The following is a 25,060-nucleotide window of genomic DNA, read 5'->3' as shown; positions in this document are numbered from 1 at the left end:
ATAATTGAGTGTACTTTACATACAGTTTGATCCCTGCAGAATGTGGCTTTTCTAATTTGTAAGTATTTTTTTTTTACCAATGGTTAAAAAAAATGGGAAATGATAGTAGATGTTACTTTGTCATATATAGTCTCCCAGTGGTTGTTTCCATTCATCATCTTTTTACAGTGAATATAATTGAATCGGTATATGCGTACATGACACGTTGAGTTTGACTGTCCCTCTAGTATCTTTCGTCCCTCTTCTTTGACACAACTTGTCTAAATAGCTGTACATCTTAAAAGTCTAGCTTGAGCTGTAGTATATGCAACTAATACTATATTGGTTCTTCCAGAAGTTTCCAATAATTCTTCCTTGTTTTTCAACAACATTTCAACCATGATTTCATCCGTAAAAAAGTGACACAAATTGATTCTTGTTGTTCACTGGTCAACATATGAAAATAAAGGAATGGGTCTGACTCATAGTCCACTTGAGGTAAATTTGTCCGTTGCCCAAATTTACCCGAGAAGCTATTCAACATAATGTAGCAAAGGAACGGACACTCGGATTTCTTTCTATTTGGTGATAGTCTAAATTTTTAAAAGGACTTTCAAGAAGAATGACATAGTTCCAATTGTCTTCAAATGTTTTCATATCAATATTTTCAATTATTTTCTTGTCAAACTCGCAAACTAGATATGTACTTATGACCTTAGTTTTCTATATATATATATATATATATACATTTTTGTTTTCAAGCGTACGTTGATGGAAATCAGCCATTCTCATTTTATTAACTCTGTCTTCTGTTTGTTTATTGTAGCACTTTGAACACCAATGCCAGAAACATCCATGATATTCAAAAACAATTTCTTCTCCATCATTCTTGTGAAAGTCATCAACTCTGTAAACCCCAACGTTCTTTTCTCAACCAATGCGTGCATGTGGTTTATATATTCCCTTTGATTTGAATACATACATGTATCTCAACCAACTTAAGTCCTTAATGAAGTGTTTTTCATCTGGAGTGAAGCCTTACGCTGGAAACATTCCAATTGTTTCTGGGCGCACGATTTTTGTGCGAAACACTAAATGACACACAGAAGCTATAGTTATGCATCTTTCAAAGGGATCAAGCCATCTTTGTTAGAGTCTATAGTTGCCAGAGCCATATATAACCACCGAAATTTAAAACAGCATCGTCTTAGAATGTCAACATCTGATTGGCAGTATTTCAAAAGCTGCAGCTTAAAATCAAATTTGTTGTGAGCATTTGTGGCGTACCATTTAGGGAAATGTTTTCTATCATCAACTTTTATTCCGTTTGGGTTATAATACTCAATGTCAGTTAGATGTTCCAGTTCAACAGCCTCGTTTTATTATCTGTTGAAAATATAAGGAAAATATCCTTTCTGTAATTCGCCAAGCTCAAACATCTTTAGTAGGTTTTACAAGGCGGTTGAAAGGAAATTGATCGAATCAATCATTTTTATATTACAAGCAGGGACTTCAACTGACGTGCTCTTTGCACCACAATGAATATTCCTATAAAGATATGAAAGACGATAACAATCAAAACCAAGGAATAAACAAAGACTCACAAAACCACAGGACATTTACATCAAAATTTATAAATAATAGTTAAGAAACATCACGAACTCCACTAAATACCGGGAGAGAAATCAGGTGCTCCGGAAGTGTAAGAATTTCCTGCACCGTATACGGCACCCGTCGTGTTATTTCTTTGTTCAGTTCGGTAATGATGGAAGGTAATTCTGACTGAGGAAGAATGTCATATACGATTGTTTTTTTATAATGTCATAATGGCCAATCAGCTCATGATGGCGACCGCAAAATTTCTTGAGTGATGACCTTAATTTGATTGATTCATAGCACTCTCTTATCAACTTTTGAGAAAGTAGTATTCCTCGTTCAACACAATCAACGTCCTTTGAGCTAGCTCTAGAGTAACGTATCAATTGAAGCACATATACTCCATATGCTGGTCTCGCTGGGAAGTTGCTACACAGAAATGGAAAGTTGACTATAGGAAAATTAAAATCATCGCGTTTGTCATATATGTTGGTATTCAACCTACCATCAGTAGTTATTTCGAGAAAAAGTCTAAATATGAAGCAGATTTATCTGTGTCGGAAGTATCTTTAATTTCAAGTTCACTTAATAAATGTAAGTGATCACTGAATCTATTATTATTCAGAGACGGTACATCATCAATATACCGAAAGGTGAAATTAAAAGACTGGGCTAAAAGACTGAGAATACCTGATAAGAATCCCTTTGAAGTTTTGACAGAGGACTGTTGCTCCAAATTTGGCCTGTGTTCATACACTCCACCCCGCGATGTTTTTACAGTTTAAACATTGAAGGCTATCATCCATCAGATCGTTCATATCCTTGTTCACATTGAACTAAATCATCCCATGTGCATTCGAAACCAAACCTATATATCAAGAATAGAACTGGTTCCCGTCTTCGTCTCGTTTCTTCCGTTTTTATTTGAAACATATATCAAGAATAGACTTGGTTCCCGTCTTCGTCTCGTTTATTCCGTTTGTATTTGGTGTCATCATCTGCAACCGAAGAAAGTTTTTTTTACGTCTTGTATAGGCATCATAAACAGAGATATGTCTAGTCTGTTAATAATATGTGCATGTTTTGCATTAAAAAAGTGGGACGCAAGAAACCAGAGGGATAGTCACCCTCAAAAATCGAAAATAAACTGACAACGCCATGGCTTTAGATTAAAAAAGACAAACAGACAAACAATAGTACACATGAGACAACATAGACCACTAAAGAATAAGCAACACGAACCCAATTAAACTTCTCCACATATGTGTTCTTTCATGTGCATTTTTCTGTTGATCGATTGTCTGCATTCTTTACACCTGTAATATGAAGTAAATGTTGAACTTCCTTGCCAAGTTTTCTTTTCATGAAGTTAAAAGCACATGTCTCCATTAAAAAAATAAAGATTGCAATCCTTAAAATAGATCCATTCTTTATTTTCAATCACGTGTATTTTGTGACAAGATGTATTCTTTGTTTTGATATCCATTTTGGCAAATTTTACAAACTTACAATAATAGCTCCGGTTTAAAAATAGTGGACACACTTGTTTTGACATCATAATGTTCGTTGTGTGGTAGTATATTTTCTTCTCGGCTTCTGCATGGTTCTTGCAAAAATCTATCCCATCAAAATGTTGCCGTGGTACAACATAAATTTGACAGTCATTCGTCGCTCTTTTGAATGTTTTGATATCTTTAAGATTGCAAGCTTTAAGATGAATATTTGCCTTATCGTGTAACTCGATAGAAAGTTGTTTCGGAAAACTATTCGGTTTATCACTTTTGGTCATATTTTCGCTAGTAACTTTTCCCTTTAAACCTCCTATTGCTTGGTTATGATCTTGTTCTAAGTGACGTTGTAAGCTTTTATTTCTTGAAAAAGGACACACAATTTATAGCACCACTGAAAGAGAGCATCGTCTTTATGTCTAAAAAGGTGACGTTCAAAATTGTATTTTCGTCCAAAACGTTCCCCACGAATGTCACACTTATACATCCCATGATGTTTGGAATGTCGATGATGTTTTGAAACATGTACTTTACTTTCCATCTTCCCATGTTGTTGGTCGCAAGTGAATGAGTATCTATAAAAAAGAAAACATTTTATAGTTTTACATATGCTCATATTACTCATAATGCAACTTAAAAAAAACCGATATCAGAGTACACTAGATTCATTTAGAACATTTCTTTCTTTATTCCATTTCCCAGAATGCATTTCAAAGACCATACAAAATCTCGAAAATTTTGTTCATTTCACAACAATCTTACATGTGCAAAGATGGATAAAAACTATTGTCCTATTTGTGAAATGAAAAAGATGTGTTGACAAAGAAAATCAGTAATGTACATTCGCAGACCACTGAAGCATATCCACCGCCGACACTATTGCAGAAGAAAGTTATCCCATCACCACAGCCACCGCCGCCGTCGCACATACCACAAGAGGGATCGTCACAATCAAGGCCATGCAGTGAACAAAAAGATCAGGCCCGGATTACTTTCCAACATCCATTTACAATGACGGTGACTGGCGCAAAGTCTTGTGGGGAGAAATATTTAAAAATAAAAGTAAGTAAAATTTAGACCATGTTTCAACAAAACCAAATAGAATTATATGGTTGTATCGTAGATGGCAACCTTTGTATTAGGAAATAAATAACCCCCCGAGTTCTTCCAGGAGAACAATTCAGTCAATTTGGAAAATGATACTTTCTTGACCCGTCAGAACAAACCTTGAGTATTTTGGACGATCTGATGTCTACTGCAGTCTTAAACCCGGGAATAACCGATCTGTGTACTTGAGGAGAAACAACAGGAATGTATCCGTAGTAATACTTCACCAAAATGTGTATAACAGCAAGGATCATACTCAGAATGGAAACTGTTATTATTTAGTTATGTTTAATTGTCATAAAGATAAGCAACAAGTGATGACATTAGGTAAACAAATGTATCAAGGGAAAGTTAGATATGTTATGAATAAGTTTCAGGATGCTACAACGCAACCGTTTGGTTATTTATTTGAGGATTTGAAACCGACAATTCTATAAATTTTACGTTTAAGAGCCAATATTTTAGAAGAAAACGTAAATGACGTCACAAAGATGCAAATTAATACAAATACAGCAGTCAGAGAAGACTTACAGTATTATACATAAGAGATTAAAAGTCAACAGACGTGTAATAGAGTTCTCTCAAAAATATTTCATTTGACGTTTTGTTTGAAACTATTCATGATCTAAAGATACACAGTAAAAAATGATGTTCGGAAAATAAAGAATCAAAAAGAAAATCGTCTGAAGATAAAGAAGAAAATAATTCACCAAAAAGGGCAAGACTTGACAACTAATCAGATTACGAGTTTGTTTTAGATGACAACAATTAGGAAAATAAAATTTTCCGAAAGTTAGGCAAATTATCTAGATGCTACATAAATAACAGGAGAGTCAAAGACAACGCAATACTTGAAAAAATGGACTCTCAAAAAAAAAAAAAGTTAAACAAATAAAGACTGTTATATATTTGCAGGTAATTTAATACATCATGATATTAAAATATGGAAAAATGCATGAAAATGTTATGAACAAAAACAATATTTTATGTTATAACGCAGAACAACAAGCATGTCTTAGAAAGACTTCCTCAGGAACATTTATTTCAATTCATCTAACTCTGCAAGCTTTTCTAGGCCTGAAAATATTTGGTTTTGTCAAAAAGGATGGAAAATATATTTTAAGAAAATACAAAATACGGAAATTGTTACACGGTCAGGAATCGATCATACAGTATTCAAAGACAGGCAAGGAGGGCCCATCAAATCTAATATGATAGTTGCAGGAATTGATGACCTATGGTCTGCCGACCTTAGTGATATGGTATGTTTCCAAATAAAACCATGGATTTTCATACATTTTAGTAGTTTTAGACACTTTCTCCAAATATTTATGATTACGAAAGTAAAATAAGGCTCTTCCGTAACAAAGGCATTTGAAGATATATTGGCAAAAGGCTCTCCTTTGCGCATTCGAAAAGACAAAAGACAGAAGTTTATATCGAGACTCGTTCAAGATGTATTTAAAAATAGGCCAAGGAAAAGTGGTATATAGTAGAAAAATATACGAAGTATGGCATGTCAATGATGTTGGGCATTACGATCCGAAATAAAAATCAGGAGGATAATTTTTCTGCATTGGTTTCTATTTAAATGTTCAAATGGATTCAAATAACATGACATATATCAACTTATGAGTCTTTTAAAGTTTTATCATTTGAAACATCCAGAAGAAACTGGTTAGGCTGCAATCATACTGAGAGCTCATACGTGTATATATTATTTCTCAAGTATTTCCTCCTTAACTGTTGAAATATATCATCATTTCTCTTTATTTACAATGATTTATGCAGATATTGTAATCATGGTTATTGATCTGATTGTAGGTATATAAGCATACTATTCAAGTTTACACGTAAGCATTTGAACTTTTGCTGATATGCAAGAACACCTAGAGGGAATTTAGAGAATAGAAAGTAATGAAAGTTAACTTCTTAACACTACAGAACAATCAAAAACTTTAATAAACAATATAAAATCATCACATAATGTTCTAAAAATAAAAAAAAATTAGTCTGAATAGAAAAAATGACCTAACGAATTGTGGGAAAAAAATCCATACCCTCTTGTATTGAATGACTTATTATGTACAGTGTTTTAAATGTAGTGTCCTTTTTTTAAAATTATCTTTTGATGTGGATGTATACTGTTTGTGTGTCATGGAAAGATACCCCTTATCCTATGTTTTTCTATCCGTGATTTCAGACATCTCCCGTGATTATATACATGTGGAATTTATCAAAGGAAAGAGATAATCTCTGACTTGTCACATAATTTCAGACATATCCCATGATTATATACATGTGGAATGTATCAAAGGAAAGAGATAATCTCTGACTTGTCACGTGATTTCAGACATTTCCCATGATTATATACATGTGGAATGTATCAAAGGAAGAGATAATCTCTGACTTGTCACGTGATTTCAGACATATTCCATGATTATATACATGTGGAATGTATCAAAGGAAAGAGATAATCTCTGACTTGTCACGTGATTTCAGACATATTCCATGATTATATACATGTGGAATGTATCAAAGGAAAGAGTTAATCTCTGACTTGTCTGAGTTTTTTCATATCCATGACCATGGTGATATCTTAACAGAAAGAGGTTTAAATTTCTTTTTATCAAATGTTTATATGTACATAACTTATGTATTTTTCGACAAGTTAGATTTATATTTTTGCATACATTTTGTCATTGGTTAACCTATAGTTAAATAACCATGGTACGTGGAACTGTATTTATACAATTTGTTTCATTGTTTTTTTTCTTAGGATTCAAGAGAGGCGCTGACGAAGGAATGCCCACATTAGAATTAGCAAGGTTAGTTGTTATAAACTATGGAATGATCAACTAATTTTGAATGATGAACTTTTGAATGATCATGTTAAAATTGAGAATGGAAATGGGGAATGTGTGAAAGAGACAACAACCCGACCAAATATATAAAAAAAAACCAAAAAAAACCACAAAAAAAACAATAACAACAGCAGAAGGTCACCAATAGGTCTTCAATGTAGCGAGAAAATTCCCGCACCCGGAGGCGTCCTTCAGCTGGCCCCTAAACAAATATATACTAGTTCAGTGATAATGAACGCCATACTAATTTCCAAATAATACAAATAATTAAGATTTAAAACAAGCAATTTAAATCATTAGTTTAATTGATGTGGTGGTAAGTCTGGTTGGATCCTGTTATAATAGATCATACATTTGAAGTATGAACTAATAATTAATGTACATCAGTATGCAGTTCGAAGGTTGTACCCAGAATCCTTTATGATTAACAATGATTAACTTAATAATTTGTCTATTAGGAAGTTTTCAATATGCATTTAATTACTCATCCTTCATAAAAACAAAGAAATTTGATAGAAAAAAAAATGACCTGCTACTTACATATTTCTGACATGTAAACACTATGACTAAAGTGTAGTTGTTTTGGTGGAGTATGTAAGAACTAGACTAAGACTGTTTCTAATGCTTTTTTGTTATTTTATATTGATATGGAACTTGTCTATATACCAGCCTTGATTATTTGGAAATCTTCTAATTTTCACTTACTACATGTGTATAAACTTCAAGATTTACCTGTATTATTAAAACTGTTTTTTTCAAAAGTGATAATTTTCGAAGGGTTAAATATTTCGCAGTGATGTCTTGCCATGGCTTTGTTTGGACTTGTTTGTTTGCTTTTTGGCATTGAATGTTTGTCCCTAATATTTTATTAACTGTGAATTTACATTCATTATCGCAGATCAAATTTATTCGTTCATAGTGTATTAATTTAGGTTTTTTGATTGAGTTAAGCCTGCCTATTGATGTGTTATCGTGTGTTTTTCTATGTTGTGATGTTATGCTATTGTTTCAGATAAGGGAGAAGGTTTGGTACCATTAAAACGTTTAATCCCGCTGCAAATGTTTGCACCTGTCCTAAGTCAGGAATCTGATGTACAATAGTTGTCGTTTGTTAATGTAATGTATACGTGTTACTCGTTTCTCGTTTTTTTTTTATATATGGATTAGACCGTTGTTTTCCCGTTTGAATGGTTTTACACTAATCATTTTAGAGCACTTTGTGGCTTGTTTTTTGTTGTGAGCCAAGGCTCCGTGTTGAAGGCCGTACATTGACCTATAATGTTTTACTTTTTTTTAAATTTGTTATTGGGATGGAGAGTTGTCTCATTGGCACTCACACCACATCTTTCTATATCTAATATACTGGTGTAATACCACCATTGATTTTCCCCTATTGTGTTTGTTAAATTTGCACTTTTCAAAAAAATTTGCAGGATATATCTTTGTTTCAAATGAACATATACTTGGCATAGTAAAGTGTTATCCTGTCCAAAACTTTAGACAAAATTTTAAATAACATTTCATTGTAAATAAGATAATAACCATCACTGGAAGTTTACCAATCATATTTTCACGTCTTTTTTAATGGTGTACAAGCTTTAGTAACCATGTAACCTCATGATTTCCACAATGTTCTACCGAAACACCAAGTTAAAAAAAATGGTGCTTTGAAACAAACAAAATATTGTTTGTGGCCCAGAAACATTTTACTTCATTGAAATGTAGGATAAAAACCTTCAACTGTCAAATTCAAAGGCACATTTGTTCGACCCTTTTTCGTATGAAACCTGATGTGATGTGCTAATTGGTGTTATTATACTTAAAGGTAAAATTTCAATTCTTAAACTTCCATTATGTCAAACAGATATGTGACAGTTCTGTTACATGTACATGATGTAAGGAATTACAGAATTAAGTTTGACTAATGTCATAGTGACCTTAGTGACTTCTTCTTAAAGTGCGACGGCATATATTGAGAAAAAGTTATTGATATCATTTTTGGTGTCTGATCGTAATAATGGTAAACGTTGTTTTTTGTGGTGAATTTTGTTTTCTCTTTAAAATATAGTGTCATCCTAAGCTTTTCACACAGACAATTTAGTAAGCACTGTAAAATAGACAAATGACAGAAAGATTAAGTATTGGTTTGCATATTTTGCCCTTGCAAACATGACATTCATACAAACATAAAACTATATATTAAAATATAAGATTTTGAATAGTTTTTGGAATAGTGCTTTATTGTTAATTTTGCCTATAATATTTTCTAGTTTAACAACAATTTTTATTAAATAATACAAAAAAATATGTAAGCCTTGAACATGTTGAACACTGATAAACTTATCACTTAACTGTAAATATAATTAACTAAGAATCTTATTTTTTTAGTCGAACAACACCTTGATAATCTTTATTTTTTATTGGAAGGTTTGGAGGGAAAATTGTGTAACTTTTAAAGTACACTTGACTTTAACCAGTTTTAGTAATGAGAACTGTTTGTTGTAGATGTAGATAATCTTTTATGATATATCCTTTTCCATGATGTCACAATAAGACATTCAGTTGAATTCGTTCAATAGACCTAAAATTGTTGATGTTGTTAAATAATTTAACTGTAAACAAATAAACAATCAAGCTCCATATATATGTATTTATTTTTTTTCATTTTTAATTGGTCAGAGACATGATCAAATATTAAACACGTAATAGATTAATCAGACCCTTTTCAATGTATATATCAATTTGATATAAATGTGTATTGAAATCATATATAACAATGTTAATTTTTATATTGATCATGAGTGTATTAAATGAACACAATTGTATAATATATTGATTTCTTGATTAACAATGAAAACATCACTTTTTTTATATATTCAAATAACACAAAGACATAGTGTCAATCTTAATGTGGCAACAACTAAAGTAAAGTAAACATAATTTACAAGGTGTCAAATAGATAACCATTGAGCATTTGTACATGTATAACATATGTTGGTGGGGTTCGTGTTGTTTATTCTTTAGTTTTCTATGTTGTGTCATGTTTACTATTGTTTGTCTGTTTGTCTTTTTCATTTTAAGCCATGGCGTTGTCAGTTTGTTTTAGATTTATGAGTTTGACTGTCCCTTTGGTATCTTTCGTCCCTCTTTTGCAAGCTGATCAAAGTTGACAATTTAGTTTTTCACCTAAACTTAATATTGTGTGAACGTAAATATTGGCGTGGTCATATTTCATACAGAACGCTGATTCAATAATTTTGAAATGCTGTTCGGTGTGTATACTGGTCGTACCAGTAACATGCATACATAAACTATATATATTGATCTATTAAAAGATGTTGAGATATACATTACTATATTACAATAATATGGTTGTAATTGGTAAATAAAAATTTTGAATTGCAGAGTTTTCCCGTCGTATCTCTTATTATCAATCATTCCATATAGGTATATGTCCAATCCATCTACAGCGTATACTCATTACAGTTGTGGCTATATCTTGTTGTTGGCATATGATAAGAAGGTTCTCGGTCAAAAGATTCGCAGAAACCTTCTCAGACCTTTGGTATGGAATACAGACAGCTTCTTTTGATCGTGATTGTCATTAACTAACATTCTTAACCATACAAATATACAGGTAAGACACAGCTGCTGTAAAGTTTGACTTTGATCCGTATGGTATACTGATCAGATCTCTATACAGCCTGCAGGTTGTAAAGAACTGACCTTGCCTTTGATAGTCGTCTTTTGATATCAGATTCTGCACCACCATTCGACTTAACAGTGCTGCCAAGGTATGTGAAGGTATCAACATGTGGTAATGTTTTTCCATCCAGCAATACTGTCCCTGGGTTGTTTACGTTGAGTGTCATGACTTCAGTTTTCTTTATGTTGATTGTCAGCCCCATCTGTCCTGAATATTTTTGTAGTTCTAGGGTCTTATCTTGAATATGTTGGTGTGTGTGAGACAATAATGCTAAGTCATCAGCAAAATGTAGGTCTTCCAAAGTGGTGAAAGTGCCCCATATTATGCCTCTTGGTGTATCAGCAGTTGTTTGTCTTATTATCCAGTCTATGACTATGATAAAGAGTGTCGATGTCATGACACACCATTGTCTTACTCCTGTTTTTACCTGGAAGTATACATCAATGTATTTACTACTGCACCGGAATCTGCTATAGAATGCTTTTATGAGGTTAATACGATGTTGTGGAATATGCCATATGATCGCAGTATTTTCCAAAGACTTTCCCTGTTGATGCTGTCAAACGCTTTCTTGAAGTCGACACAAGTTATATATAACTGCCGTTGCCATTCTATGAATTGTTTTATGATATTTTTTAATGTTAACTTCGTTTCGCAGTAGATCATCAATGGAGCCTGCAATTCGTCTTATTATGTTTTTGTCATGATCTTACTTGGGTTGGAAAGTAGTGTAATGCCACCACAATTGTTACAATCATTAAGTGCTCCCTTTTTTAGTATTTTGATTATAACTTGTCTTTATTCCAGATGTATGGTATCTGTGACAGTGCTGTATTCCAGGTGTCTTTAAAGATGTTGTAAAGCAGGGTGGCATATAAGCGTTGGTCTATTTTAAACAGTTCAGCATTCAGATTGTCGTTTCAAGGTGATTTTCCACTTTGGAGGCTTTTGATTGCAGATATTATCATCTGTATTTCAGATGGTTCTATGCTGATATCAAGTTCGTTGTTATTTTCTGCTATAAAAGGGAATTATGCTGCAGTTGGTCTATTTAATAGATCACTGAAATGTTCTGTCCATCTTTGTTCTTGTTCATTTTCAGATGTTGACAAATTCTCTAGCTTGTCTTTTATAGGAATATTAGACGACGCTGTGTTTTTGCCACACATGATTTTGGTGATTTGATATAGGTTGCCTTGTTTGCCATTGTTAGTTGCTTCTTCTGCCTTTTCAGCTAGACTACCCATGAATGTTCTTTGCATCGGAACTAAACACATTTATTCTAAAAACAGTTGTTGGCATTACACGGGTTATGTTCTTCTCATATATGTTATGATGGTATGATACTAAACCCCTAACAGGAAGGATTGTGCCTGATGTTCATATGATGAAATCATAATCTTTCAGTCAGTTTAATTGAAGTCTGGAGCTGGCATGTCAGTTAACTGCTAGTAGTCTGTTGTTATTTATGTATTATTGTCATTTTCTTTGGTTACATCTTCTGACATCAGACTTGGACTTCTCTTGAACTGAATTTTAATGTGCGTATTGTTATGCGTTTACTTTTCTACATTGGTTAGAGGTATAGGGGGAGGGTTGATATCTCACAAACATGTTTAACCCCGCAGCATTTTTGCGCCTGTCCCAAGTCAGGAGCCTCTGACCTTTGTTAGTCTTGTATTATTTTATTTTAGTTTCTTGTGTACAAATTGGAAATTAGTATGGCGTTCATTATCACTGAACTAGTATATATTTGTTTAGGGGCCAGATGAAGGACGCCTCCGGGTGCGGGAATTTCTCGCTACATTGAAGACCTGTTGGTGACCTTCTGCTGTTGTTTTTTCATTTGGTCGGGTTGTTGTCTCTTTGACACATTCCCCATTTCTGTGTATTTGGCTATACCCGTGTTGGTATCTTTCCTCAATACGTTGTGATTTTGCCTCGTTCAATTTCTTCTTTGTATTTCTTCTTATAATATTATTGTTCCATGTTCAAGGTGTGTTCCAATCTTTATGTTTCTATTTTTGTTTAAATCCAATAGATACTTCTACACCTTTAGTATATATCTGAGAGATTTCCCCCCATTAGCACCAACTGTTTCTGTGTCTTCTACATCAGAAGTTTTCTAAAAGTCTGTATCAATTTATTTTATTTTATCAAGGTTGTATATTCTTTTCTTACGTTGCTATCACTTCCAACATTAACTCCTCTTTTGACTATAACATCCATCCGGGATCGTTTCCACATTCCATTTATCATTATGTGATCTAATTGGTTCTTGTCTCGTTCATTAGGAAAGCACTATGTCAATTTATGAATGTTTCGATGAAGAAATATTCCCCCTCCTATTAAATATTTGTTAGTGGTACATAGTTCTGCTAGTCGTTCACCATTCTCATTCATATTCACCCATACATGATTTCAGATAGATCTCTCAATGTGGGTGTTACTTGATCCAACTTTGACATTCATATTCCCCATGTTTATTTTTATGTCATTTTTGGGATTTTGTCTGTTTCATGTTGAAGTTATTCATAAAATGCGTCTTTGTTCTCCTCGCTGGAATCATTTGTTGGCGCGTTACATTGCAGTATAGTCATGTTAACTTGGTTTCCTTTTAGTCTTGCCATAATCAGCCTTCTATTTATTGGTTTCCATTCCATTAGATATTTCGCCATTCCTTTCTTCATAATAATTTCAACCCTTCGTGATGTTGCTCATCAACTCTTCCAGAGTGTAGTTTTTTTCAAAACTGCCTTCAGTTGGAATATTTCTAAGGACAAGCGTCTACCAAAAAGCAGTTTTGTCGCTTCTAATAGTAGATAAACACGAATCTATATTTTTCTGGGGAAAGTCGTGCATCAAATTATCTCTTCTGAAAGTTCGAAACTTTAATGAATAAACGGTCTATCCATAGCTGTATTATTAAGCAAAACGTTTAGGAATTTTTGGTCCTCAATGCTCTTCAACTTCGTACTTTTTTGGCCTTTCAAACATTTTTAGATTCAAGCGTCACTGATGAATCTTTTGTCTGTAGACGAAACGCGCGTGTGACTTAATTAAGATGTTTTTTTATCCTGATATCTATGATGAATCTATGATAAGTTTATTTACAATGTTTTATAGAAGTACAAAGATTCAAATTTTAACAAATTTCACTAATTTTATATTTTATTAATTCAGTTAGGGGATTTTTTGCTCCAAATAATCTTTAACTTATTTATTTAGTAATAAAGCGGTATTTTCACACTAAAATCTAATAATTGTCAAAACCCCCATATATGTAGTTTAGCTGATACCAAAGGTTAAGTTAAGGAAATGAAACAGAAAATTGACGCTTTGACATCATATAAGAAAGCTGTATCTAAATGTCATCAAATGAATATGGGATTCCCAAAATTGGACCATTGATTATTGAAAGGATATAAATCACTTAAATACTTATGTATTAGTAATAATTTGTATATAATTTATAGTTCAATTTATCATATGGATTTCCACAGTGAAGACACAGAAACAGTTAACGGTAATTATGAATGATATACATATTTTGATGTTCGTTGATTTTTATTTCTATAGAAAACGAAAATTCCCCGAAATAAGATTTGTTATTTTTGGAATCCTTTCAAAAACACGTAGAAAATTTAAGTTTAAGGAAGCATCTTTTAATGTTACATGCATGTCACGTGATAGAATAAAGCTTTAAGTAACATTTTTGCAATTAACCTAAAGCGGTATAACCTGACGTAAAATTCCGCTGCTCAACGATGGCTACACTAAGTTAACTTCGCCTATGTGTAGCTCGTTAAGGGATGCAAACTTACATTTATGAAATCAAATAAAAATCCATTACGGGTGTGGTGTCATTTTCTTATTTCTTTTCTTTACTTCCCTGACCGAAAGGCCAATAGTAATCTTTTCTCATCGCTTTGCGTTCGTCGTCGTTCTTTAACTTGTACAAACATCTCATCTGTACTGTGCACAATTCAACTAAACTTACTAGCCACAATCATTATAGGGTATCTACTTCTACATTACCGACATGGCTAAACATAAAATTGAGAATGGAAATGGGGAATGTGTCAAAGAGACAACAACCCGACCATAGACCGTTTGGGTAAAATGCAAGTTTTGTCTAATTTCTAAAAAAAATATGTTTTGCGTTTTTGTCTTATATCTTAACAAAAAGAGAATGAAAATACTAAGAAAGCTAAAATGATCAACAAGTCAAGATCTATAAAAAAAAACATGACTCAAAAATTCAGCCTAAGTTTACTACTTATTGAAGTTATTGCTCTTTAAGGTAGCACAATACAAAGATTTTTCATCCCCAATCAGACATCTTTAAACTGATGTTATTCCACTCATCTTTCTTTAAATTTTATAAAGGAGGTACCAAAAGATAGAAGAAGAATAATCTTTCAAATTGTGATAATTTCATTATGACATTATTATTACAAAATAAATTACTATGTAGTTAGTTGCCATATTTTGATGTCCATACTTGAATGAATTTAGCTTCTTTGTTATTCATAGCATCAAATGAATTACATCACTTTAAAGTTGTCTGATTGGGAGTTAAAAAATCTTTGTATTGTGCTACCTTAATGACGATTCTTTTTCCTATTTTTGCTTTATTGCCTTTATTTAAAAAAAACCTATAATAGATAGATAGAAATATTATATGTATTTCAAATGAACAGCAAAACAAGTTAAAAAAAATCTTAGCATACCCAGTCTCTAGACTCATTTTTCAGTCAAATATAAACACTGTGTTGGCTCTTTTTACCTTTTTGAATAACCTCGATTTTTCATGTAACCATGATTAATAATGATAACACTCATAGAATAATAAAAATTAGAATCAAACCGATTTATGAGTGCACGTGTTACTTTCCGGAATAAGTGTCATAAGGTATGATCAATTGCTTATAGTATAGAACAGTATAACAGGATTAAAACATTTTTCTAAATAAGATCAACATGCTCCAAAAACTGCCTGATAAATTGGAAATCTAAACAAATAATTTCATTTTGATTAAATTATTTTTTTAAAAACAATTTAATATTAATTTATGGTAATTTAAAGATATTTTCATTGCTTTCCTCAAATATCGATCTTGTTTTTGTTTAATTGATGTAATTTATGATTAAACAACCACTAACCTTGCAACACTAAAGATGTATTTTGTAAGCCAACTCACTATTTTGGCCGGAAATATGATTTGTCATCTTTAGAAAATTAATTGCAAATTTTGTTATTGATAAATTGCTTCTGTCAAGGCGTTTACTAGTTGGTACAATTTAATAGCGAGAGCCATCTGCACCAAATCTGTCCAAATGATGAAGTCGCTCTGAAGAAGTTGGTTAGGTAAGCATTTGCCTTCAGACATTGCGTTAATCTGTTTACTACGTAAAATTTAAACTTCAGCATTTATTTGCTATATTTTATTTTGCGTTGCGTTCTACTGGGCTCTCGGCCATACAACTTTACTCAGTACTTGAGCACAAAATATGTGCTTGAAACAATAAATCCAGTACATTGATTGGTTGAATTCTGAGACTGAGTACAATAAGCCTATCGATATTTTATGAACGCAACATAGCATTGATGCTTATTCTAAACAAGTCTGAAAAAGAAAAAAAATGTGACATGATAGTTAGCAAAGGTACTAGGCTTAATATAATTTGATACGCCAGACTTATAATTTGATACGCGTTTCGTTTACATAAGACTCATCAGTGACGTTCATATCAAAATGTATTTAGAAACAAACCATAATGCGTATGAAGTCGTTATATAACTCATGTGGAAGTGTTATTTCTATACTTCTACATCTTATAGCATTTTGATTAAAACCCTTTGAAAATGTTAAAATTCACGCTTATAGTTCTAAATTCGAATTTAGCAGTCACCTCATGATCACTTTTCTTGTAATATTTGAAGAATTTGATTTTTAAAACTTAAAATTTCGTATAATTAATCATATTTGTAAGCATGTATTAAACCATTCAATCTTTATTACATTAATTTATATTGGAACTAAATGAATCGTGCTAGGAAAACGAATACATTGTAATGTTGTAGAATATTATATAAAATTTAATTATTATTCAAATACACTAATTAATGTATCTCCTCCGTTTCCCCTCTTCTGAGATATGTATGGTACACGAACTGTAGAGGCAAATAATAATGTGTCAGAACGAGAACAAATCAACAGTAAATTGATAGGTTCTGAAAAATTGGTCGATGGGATAAAGGCAATGAACTTTCCCTGCCACGCGAAAACGAGGACGTTGCTGAAATAACCCTTAAAATTTAAGTGCACAGAACATGACACTCTCCTTATACGAGGCGTCTGATTTGAGAAGACATGGCTTTTTACTTATACTAACACCACAGTCAAAGGGTTGCACCTATTAAGCAATGGTTTTACTCGCAGAAAGGGAGGGAGGATACATCGGTTTGTTTACGGGGAAAGGCATGCATGATTGGACGTCACGCCGACCAAAAAGGGAGTGGGAACAATTTAGTTTACATTCGAAAAACATATTAAAACACTGAGCACCACGAACTTCATCGTGAGGGTAAGCATATGTGCTCTAGAAAGGAAATCAATTTCAGTTCCACTAATTCCACCCGTTTGGTGATCGTAAATATAGATAAATCCGGTATGTTAGGTCCTGCAGTTTCTTTGTGTTCGGCATTTGAATTTGACGTGTACTGGCATCCGGGCTACAGTCTATACATTTTTTTGTAAAAAGTATTTCTTGTTTATCAATTACTTTTGAGAATAAGAAAATATAATGAAATGTGACTTATGTTATTGTCTTTTCTGCTTATCATATTAGAAGGGAAAAACAAATTCATGGGGGTTTGAATTTCTTTAAAGAACCAAATCTCATTAAAACATAAATCGCTTTCAATCGGACACTATATATAAAGCAAGCTTGTTTTAAGGGACAAAGATCAGAAGGACATAGATGCGAACCGAAATAAATGTGTTCGTATATGGAGCACTACGAATCAGCAAGTTATATAATGAATCTATGTAGTCTGTTGTGTAAAACAGTTGGTAATAATAAATGGACATGGATGACCGGAAACATTTTTTATGTGCCTGTCCCGAGTCAGAAGCCAGTGATTGTCGTTTTTTGTCGTTTACCATAATTGTTTTTCGTTAATTGTTTTGTTTATACACCAGGCCTTTAGTTTATTCCTCAAAATTGTGTTACATTTGTCTTTTCGTGAATATTTAAAGAATGCAATGCGGTATGCTTTTTTTCGCTATAAAAGGGCATACGACACCCTTCTACGTTATTTTGTCTCCATTGGAAAATGGTCTTATTGGCAATCCTACATTGTATCACAACTTTAATTACATTGCTGTACTTGTTGAGAAATTTTATAGAACCAATGTGCAGTTACACTTATTTTTCTTGACTAGCTTAAGTGTAATATATTTGAAAGGAGAATTAAAGTTGTTTCTTATAGGTATTTTGAACTATGATCATATAAGATTTAAATGACACTGAATCATACAAGAACAAATACTACTACCTGATCTTTGGTAAAACAACGAAATATAAAGAAAAAAGAAAAACACAACACAAAAAAACACAATACACAAATCGAAAAAGATTGAAGAATAATAAATGTCTAACCTACACTTCAAGCAAAAAGGTCTTTGACAAGGGTTGTTGGAGAAAATGGAGAGAGAATAGAAAATCCCAGATCACTTGATGACAATACGACGAATGGATAAAGTTTTACTTTTTTATTTGGTTATTCATTCTGGGCAAGAAGAGTATATATAATATATATATTCATTGTAAGAAAATATCCAGTTTATTAGTATGGGCTTTAAAACCCGGACGAAAAGCAAGCATTGTCGAGATTTTCGACTGAATTTTAGCGAAATACTTTTTATATTTACAAGCCGTGATCATACATGGTATAATCTTCTGCAATGTGACCGTTAGTGTGTTTTTTTATTCCTAACTTTTGACATTAACTTCATTTATATGAAATAACTTGGCGTGAACACTAACAGTAAAAAGAAATATGGCGTATTCAAAGAATTAAAAAAAAAAAATATGTTTGATGTGCACTGTATGACATTTTAGGCTCGGAGTTAGATTTGTCTTAGAATCTATCTTTTGAAAATGCCTGTACCAAGTCAGGAATATTACAGTTGTTATCCATTCGTTTGATATGTTTTGTTATTTGATTTTGCCATTTGATTAGGGACTTTCCGATTGATTTTTTTGTGATTTTACTTTTTCAGTAGCTGCATTATTATCTTAGATCGGTATTTTTTGTTTATGTCTTTTGTTATATCTTTTTTCTACTTCTCGTGCCGATCTGATTTTTGATTTGTTGCGCTGTTACACCACTGTCCGCTGTTTAGGGGGTAATTGAGCTCTTTCAAACATGTTTAACCCCGCCACAGTTATCATGCGCCTGTTGCAAGTAAATCAGTGTTACTTCAGGTCGATTATTTCTTGTTTTGAATATGTTCACGTTTGGCCAAGTTAGAGCACTTTATAGCAATTAAACAGTTTCGGTCCTTAAACATCATTGACTTTCAAATATTCGGTTTCGAGCGTTCCTCATGAAAGAAAATCCCAAAAAATCGTTTCGATATTCATATTTTCTATACTACATGTATATAATATGTGTTAAGCTCATTGCTGAAAGTCTTATCGTGACTTATCTCTAGTTATTTCATTCATATTCTTTATTCTTAAGTGGGTATTTGTCTCATTGGCAATCGCACCGCATCTTTTATTATTTTATATAGAAGCAAGTATACAGGAAACTTTAGTTGTCTATTCTATACACATAAGACAAACGATAAATTTGCAAACCAGGAAATAGTTCTGAAATTGTATGCAAATTTTTTGCTGCAAAAAAAAAAAGAACAAAACTTTCCAAACTCATTATAATTTTACTAAATTATCAGATTCATATCATTCTGTTGTGTTGCTGTTTCATTTACATGTAATTTAACCGTAATTTTGAACAGTATACCAAATCTATGCAACTGAGTTAACATTAGTTACAGAGAAGACAATCATATTCTAAAAATGACCTACATCTGACAAGTCAACTGTCAAATCGTTATTGAAAATAACAAATTGTACATGATGTATCAAATTTTAACTTTTTCACTTAAAATTGTAATTATTTGCTGCGGTTTGAAATACATAATGAAATTAATTCTTTTCATGTCGTTAAATAATAAACTGTAAGATTGATCACCACAAACTGTAGCTTTTCATCAAAATAAATCTGGTTATTTCGCTGGTTTATTTTCAGACATAGCTTGAGATCCTTAAACAGAGGAAATGGTTAACATTCTGACATGGTCAGTATTGACATTAATGGCAAGTTTCGTTGTTTGCCAGTTCCCTTTTCGTCAAGGAGTTTCTCAATGGCAGAGATTCAGGAATGGTCATCCAGTATTTCCACAGAATGCTGCTAGGCAGGCTTTACAGAGAAATCCATGGCCGATCAATGTGGAAGCTAACGTTGGAAACCAACAAGCTGAAAACAATGAACTTGACTCTGATATTATAGCGTTTGATGATCCCAGTGCCGGATTAGATGAATTTTTAGAAGGATTATTTGAGGATAATGATCTGGACTCAGATGAATCTCAATCGGTGAATGTTCAACCTAATTCTGTAAGAATAAGGAGCGGCTCAGGTGATATTCAACTCAATACAAATGACGGAACTATAAATTTTAATGATATTGCTCAAAATGCAAAGTTAGAACATGAACTACTTTTCGGAGGTTTGTTAAAGGATCTTTCTGGAACAGGAGTAAGAAGCCAAACTTCGTCGATTGTAAACATACCAGCTGGACAAACAGATCTTGCTGAACAAATAAGGATGCGAGTTAGACAAATGCAAGGACAACAGCCAACTGCGTCAAATATGCGACAACCTATCAGGATTGCATCACCATTTAATAGTCAAGGTAACCAACGTGTTTTGGCTTTGCCTCGTCAACCACGACCAATGAACCAAAACTTTGAAGGGGGTAGCCATACTCGGAATATGGTGAGAAATGAACAAAGACCAAGACACACATTACTTGTACTTCTAAACAATACTAGATTAGACACTAATAATGTAAGGCGGGGGCCAAATACAGGACTTTTTACTACCAGAACATTAAGAATAAACCGATTTAATAATAACAACCAAATAAATAGATCTGATTTGCGATTTTCGACCAGAAATTCTACTCGATCGATAACTTCAAGAAACAATTTCCAAAATGGCGCAAGACAGGCATTACAACCAAGACAAGCAGCAACACAACAACCAAGTCAAACCATTGTAGGTCCAGCACGAACACTGTCCGTAAATAATCAAAGGCAAAGACAAAATGTGTTGCCATCACAAGCACGAAATAATAATCAGCCTCCAAGTGCAGCAAATAATGTTCCGTCAACTCACGCAGGACGGAACATGGCAAATCCAGTATTTTTGGCAAACCAAAGACAGCAACAACGAACAACGTCGAACAATCCTAACAATATGAATAACAACAGAATTGTTCCAGAGTCTCAAAGACAAAACTTAAATAGAATCATTGCAAACCGACTGTTAGTCACAAATACACGCAACACAGCAGATACACCCGGACTTACACATCAGCAAGTTGTCGCAAACAGATTGAATCTTCAAAGACGACTGATAGCCGAAAGAATGGCATCCGAGAGACCAGGTATGCAAAGACAGTTTGCTCAGTTTATTCGCGACAGTACGTCAGTTCCAACCAGGCCTCCACCTTTTCAAGGAGGTCCTGATCAATTTCCACCATGGTTAAGAAGACAAATGAATTTTCCTAGGCCAAATTTTCCGTTTCTTCACCAAAGAGGACCACCGGGTCCTTTTAACCGATTTGGAGGACCGCCGTTCTTTCTCTAGGAAAGTTTCGTTATAGTACATCAAAAGCCATATGGATATTATGGTGTGCAAATAATCAACAGACAGCTGGATTTTACAATGTGCAAGTAATCAAAATACTTGGATATTGTTATACCAATACAGGATGTCTTTTTGCTACAAGTATGATATTAAAGGTAAATTCTAAGAGAAGAACTGATACCGATTTATAATTCGTTTGTGAAATCCAAATACAATTCTGCTTCGAGGGAAATATTTGTTGGTAAATGCAGTTTAATAAACACTAAGTTCTCCTTTTAGATTAGTAGGGGGAAATTGTTAACAAAAATGTATTTTTGTTTTGAAATTAATTTGACATGTTTCCTTTTATATGAGTAATGGTTTATTACTTTACTACTACTAAAATTATGAAAGGAAAATTACGTAGAATAAACATGTTTCCCGAATATTTCGAATTCCTCAATCGCCAGTTGATTAAAAATGATCGGTTATTTCGTATCGAATGTATGTATTTCTTAATAAAATTATTTTGTGTTGTCTAATCAGATAGTAAATACGCTACTTTTGACTAGTAACATCTTGCTGCTTAGTATGATAATCTTTATCTGTTTCGTATATTTTAACATATAATCATGTTTTTGTTTGTTTGGTTTAAAAAATAATAAGGACGAGTACTAGTACTTTCAATTGAAGTCATGGTTTCACATACATTGTCTTTAATTTCATTGTGTGATAATTGTTGATTACTGTCTGACTTTTTTTTTCGTTCGTTGTTTTAAGCTTAAATCAAGCCTATGGGTCTCCCTTTAATTTGTTTCACGTTGTGTTATGACATGTCCTTTTATAGCTTTCTACATGATAATGGTTTTGTTCATTTTGCTCATTGTTGAAGGTCTTACAGTTTCCAATAAATGTTTACAACCTCGTCGTTTTCTATATGATGAATATTTAACATAATGATGACCATGTTACATCTCATTATTTAAAAATCATTTATAAAGAAAGCTTTACATGGTCGGAACATATTACAACAAAAAAGATAAAATTTGTGGAAATACAAAAGAATCCATTTTAGAAATTACAGTTACAATTGTATTGTTGATATATAATACACTTTATAGAAAACACTTGTAGAGAGAGCACTCTTGTATACTATATAATATTGAAATCAACCCTTCGTAAATTGTATTGGCGTCATCACATGTTGGTTAACCGTTATGAAATATCCGTTTCACAGATAGTGGATATGTTCTTTTTGTCGTAACTACAATCCCGCTCCTGTTTTACGAATGTGACCTACCGAATTAGACTTATTACCGGATTGGTACTGGCATGAGCAACACGAAGGGTGCCACATGTGAAGCAAGATCTGCGTACTCTTCCTGAGCACATGAGACCACTGCCAGTTTCTGAAGTGGTTCATGTTGCTTAGTCTATTTTTTTTATTGTAGTGTTTTGTGTACTATCATTTGTCTGTTAGTCTGTTTCCTTTTCAGCCATGGCATTTTCAGTTTATTTTCAATTATGAGTTTGTCCCTCTTTTATAATATATAATCCGCAAAAAGATAGAGTTACGGCTATACTTTCAACTGAAAACATTTAGTCTGTAGCTAAATTTTACCAATTCCTTTAATCAAATTTAATCTTCCTTGATTTGGGGCCCTTTAAAGCTTGTTGTTCGGTGTGAGCCAAGACTCAGTGTGGAAGGCCGTATATTGACCTATAATGGTTTACTTTTATAAATTGTTTTTTGGATGGAGAGTTGTCTCATTGGCACTCACACCACATCTTCCTATATCTAAATAAATGTGTTGCTTATGCTTATGTTTGCTATAAGTATTATAGAGCATTTTATTAAACAACGCCAAGCTAAATGCATTAAATCATTATAACTATATATGACTACTAGTACATAACAACATAAAAGAGGCACGAAAGATACCAGAGGGACAGTCGAACTCATAAATCTAAAACAAACTGACAACGCCATGGCTAAAAATGATAAAGATAAACAAAAAACAATAGTACACATAACACAGCATAGAAAACTAAAGAATAAGCAACACGAAACCAACCAAAAACTGGGGGTGATCTTTGTTTCACATGTGGCACCCGTCGTGTTGCTCATGTTAAAACAAATCTAGTAAATTGTCTAATTCGGTAGGTCACATTCATGAAAGGAAAAGGGTTGTAGTTACGACATAAGGAACACATCTGATATCTTCTGTGAAACGAATATTCCATAACGGTTAACCAACTCGTGATAGCGTCCGTACAATTTACGAAGGGATGATTTCAACTTCACCATTTGGAACTCTTGGTTTAATAGCTTCCTTGTGAGCAGCAACCCTCTATCAAGAAAAGCATGATAGGAAATACAAGCACGGGAATATCGTATCAATTGGGAGATATATACACCGTATGCAGGTGCTGCTTGAATGTTGCTACTTAGAAATGGAAAGTTCACAATTGGAAAGCTGAAATCATCTCTTTTGTAGTAAAGTTTTGTTTTCAACCGATCCTCATTGTCAATTTCTAGTTGTAAGTAAAGATATGAGGACGACTTAACTGTATCTGTTGTATCCTTTATCTCTAGTTCGATTGGATAGATGCATTCAACATAGTCATCAAATTTTGAATTATTTAGTGAGAGAACATCATCTATATAGCGGAAAGTAAAGTAAAAGGATATTGCTAACTTCTCATCTTTCTTCCTCAGAAGTTTCTATATGAAGTCAGCCTCATAATAATAAAGAAACAAGACGTCGGACAAGAAGAGGGTCAAAATTGCTTCCCATTGGAATGCCGACAGTCTATTTACAAACACGTCCTCCGAACGTAACAAATACGTTGTCAATCTAGAAATCAGGGTCTTGTATTTTGGTACAAGTTTCCAGCCTTTGATTAATTCATAAATGGAATGGTTGTTGTTTGCTCAAAGTCAAGTGGCAACTATTTCATGCATTTCCTTACGAGAAAAAAAAATATCATACAATGAGTACGTCTTGTGATAGGGGTTCGAACAAACAGAAGGGTGGGAAATTTGGAATGGCACTGGCAAATGTAAGGGTACAATGGATAGTGTCATACATGTAGCCCTCCAACAGATCACACACAGAAGCCTAGAATAGATGTTGCAAAATCAAGTCAAGATAAACCAAAGGGATATTCAGACTTGCCGAAAACAAACTGACACTGACAAAGCAAAACAATTAGGGGAAAAAAAAAGAACACAAAAAAACCCCACCTTATGACTGAGTAACGCGAACCCTACCAAAAAGGGATCATATCGAGCATAGATTTCGTCAGTCTTCATTGATACCAGGTTTAAAATCGAGTACACATAACGCGTGTGTCGTATACAAAAGTCT

General features: G+C 33.1%; 1 protein-coding gene across 1 annotated transcript; it reads left to right on the top strand.

Annotated features, from left to right (window-relative positions):
- The first annotated feature begins 16,015 nt into the window (after nucleotides 1-16,015).
- LOC134705091 (putative uncharacterized protein DDB_G0286901) lies at nucleotides 16,016-21,888 on the top strand. Its single transcript, XM_063563859.1, has 2 exons — nucleotides 16,016-16,131; nucleotides 20,086-21,888. The coding sequence occupies exon 2, from the start codon at nucleotides 20,115-20,117 to the stop codon at nucleotides 21,708-21,710; it is 1,596 nt and encodes a 531-aa protein (XP_063419929.1). The 5' UTR covers nucleotides 16,016-16,131; nucleotides 20,086-20,114; the 3' UTR covers nucleotides 21,711-21,888.
- The last annotated feature ends 3,172 nt before the right edge of the window (nucleotides 21,889-25,060 follow it).

The sequence above is a fragment of the Mytilus trossulus genome, chromosome 2, assembly GCF_036588685.1.
Source record: "Mytilus trossulus isolate FHL-02 chromosome 2, PNRI_Mtr1.1.1.hap1, whole genome shotgun sequence".
Classification (NCBI taxonomy): domain Eukaryota; kingdom Metazoa; phylum Mollusca; class Bivalvia; order Mytilida; family Mytilidae; genus Mytilus; species Mytilus trossulus.
This window is presented reverse-complemented; position numbering and strand designations above follow the sequence as displayed.

What these genes read in the sequence shown, in the direction of transcription:
- LOC134705091 (XM_063563859.1), top strand. Translation starts at nt 20,115, where the DNA reads ATGGTTAACATTCTGACATGGTCAGTATTGACATTAATGGCAAGTTTC.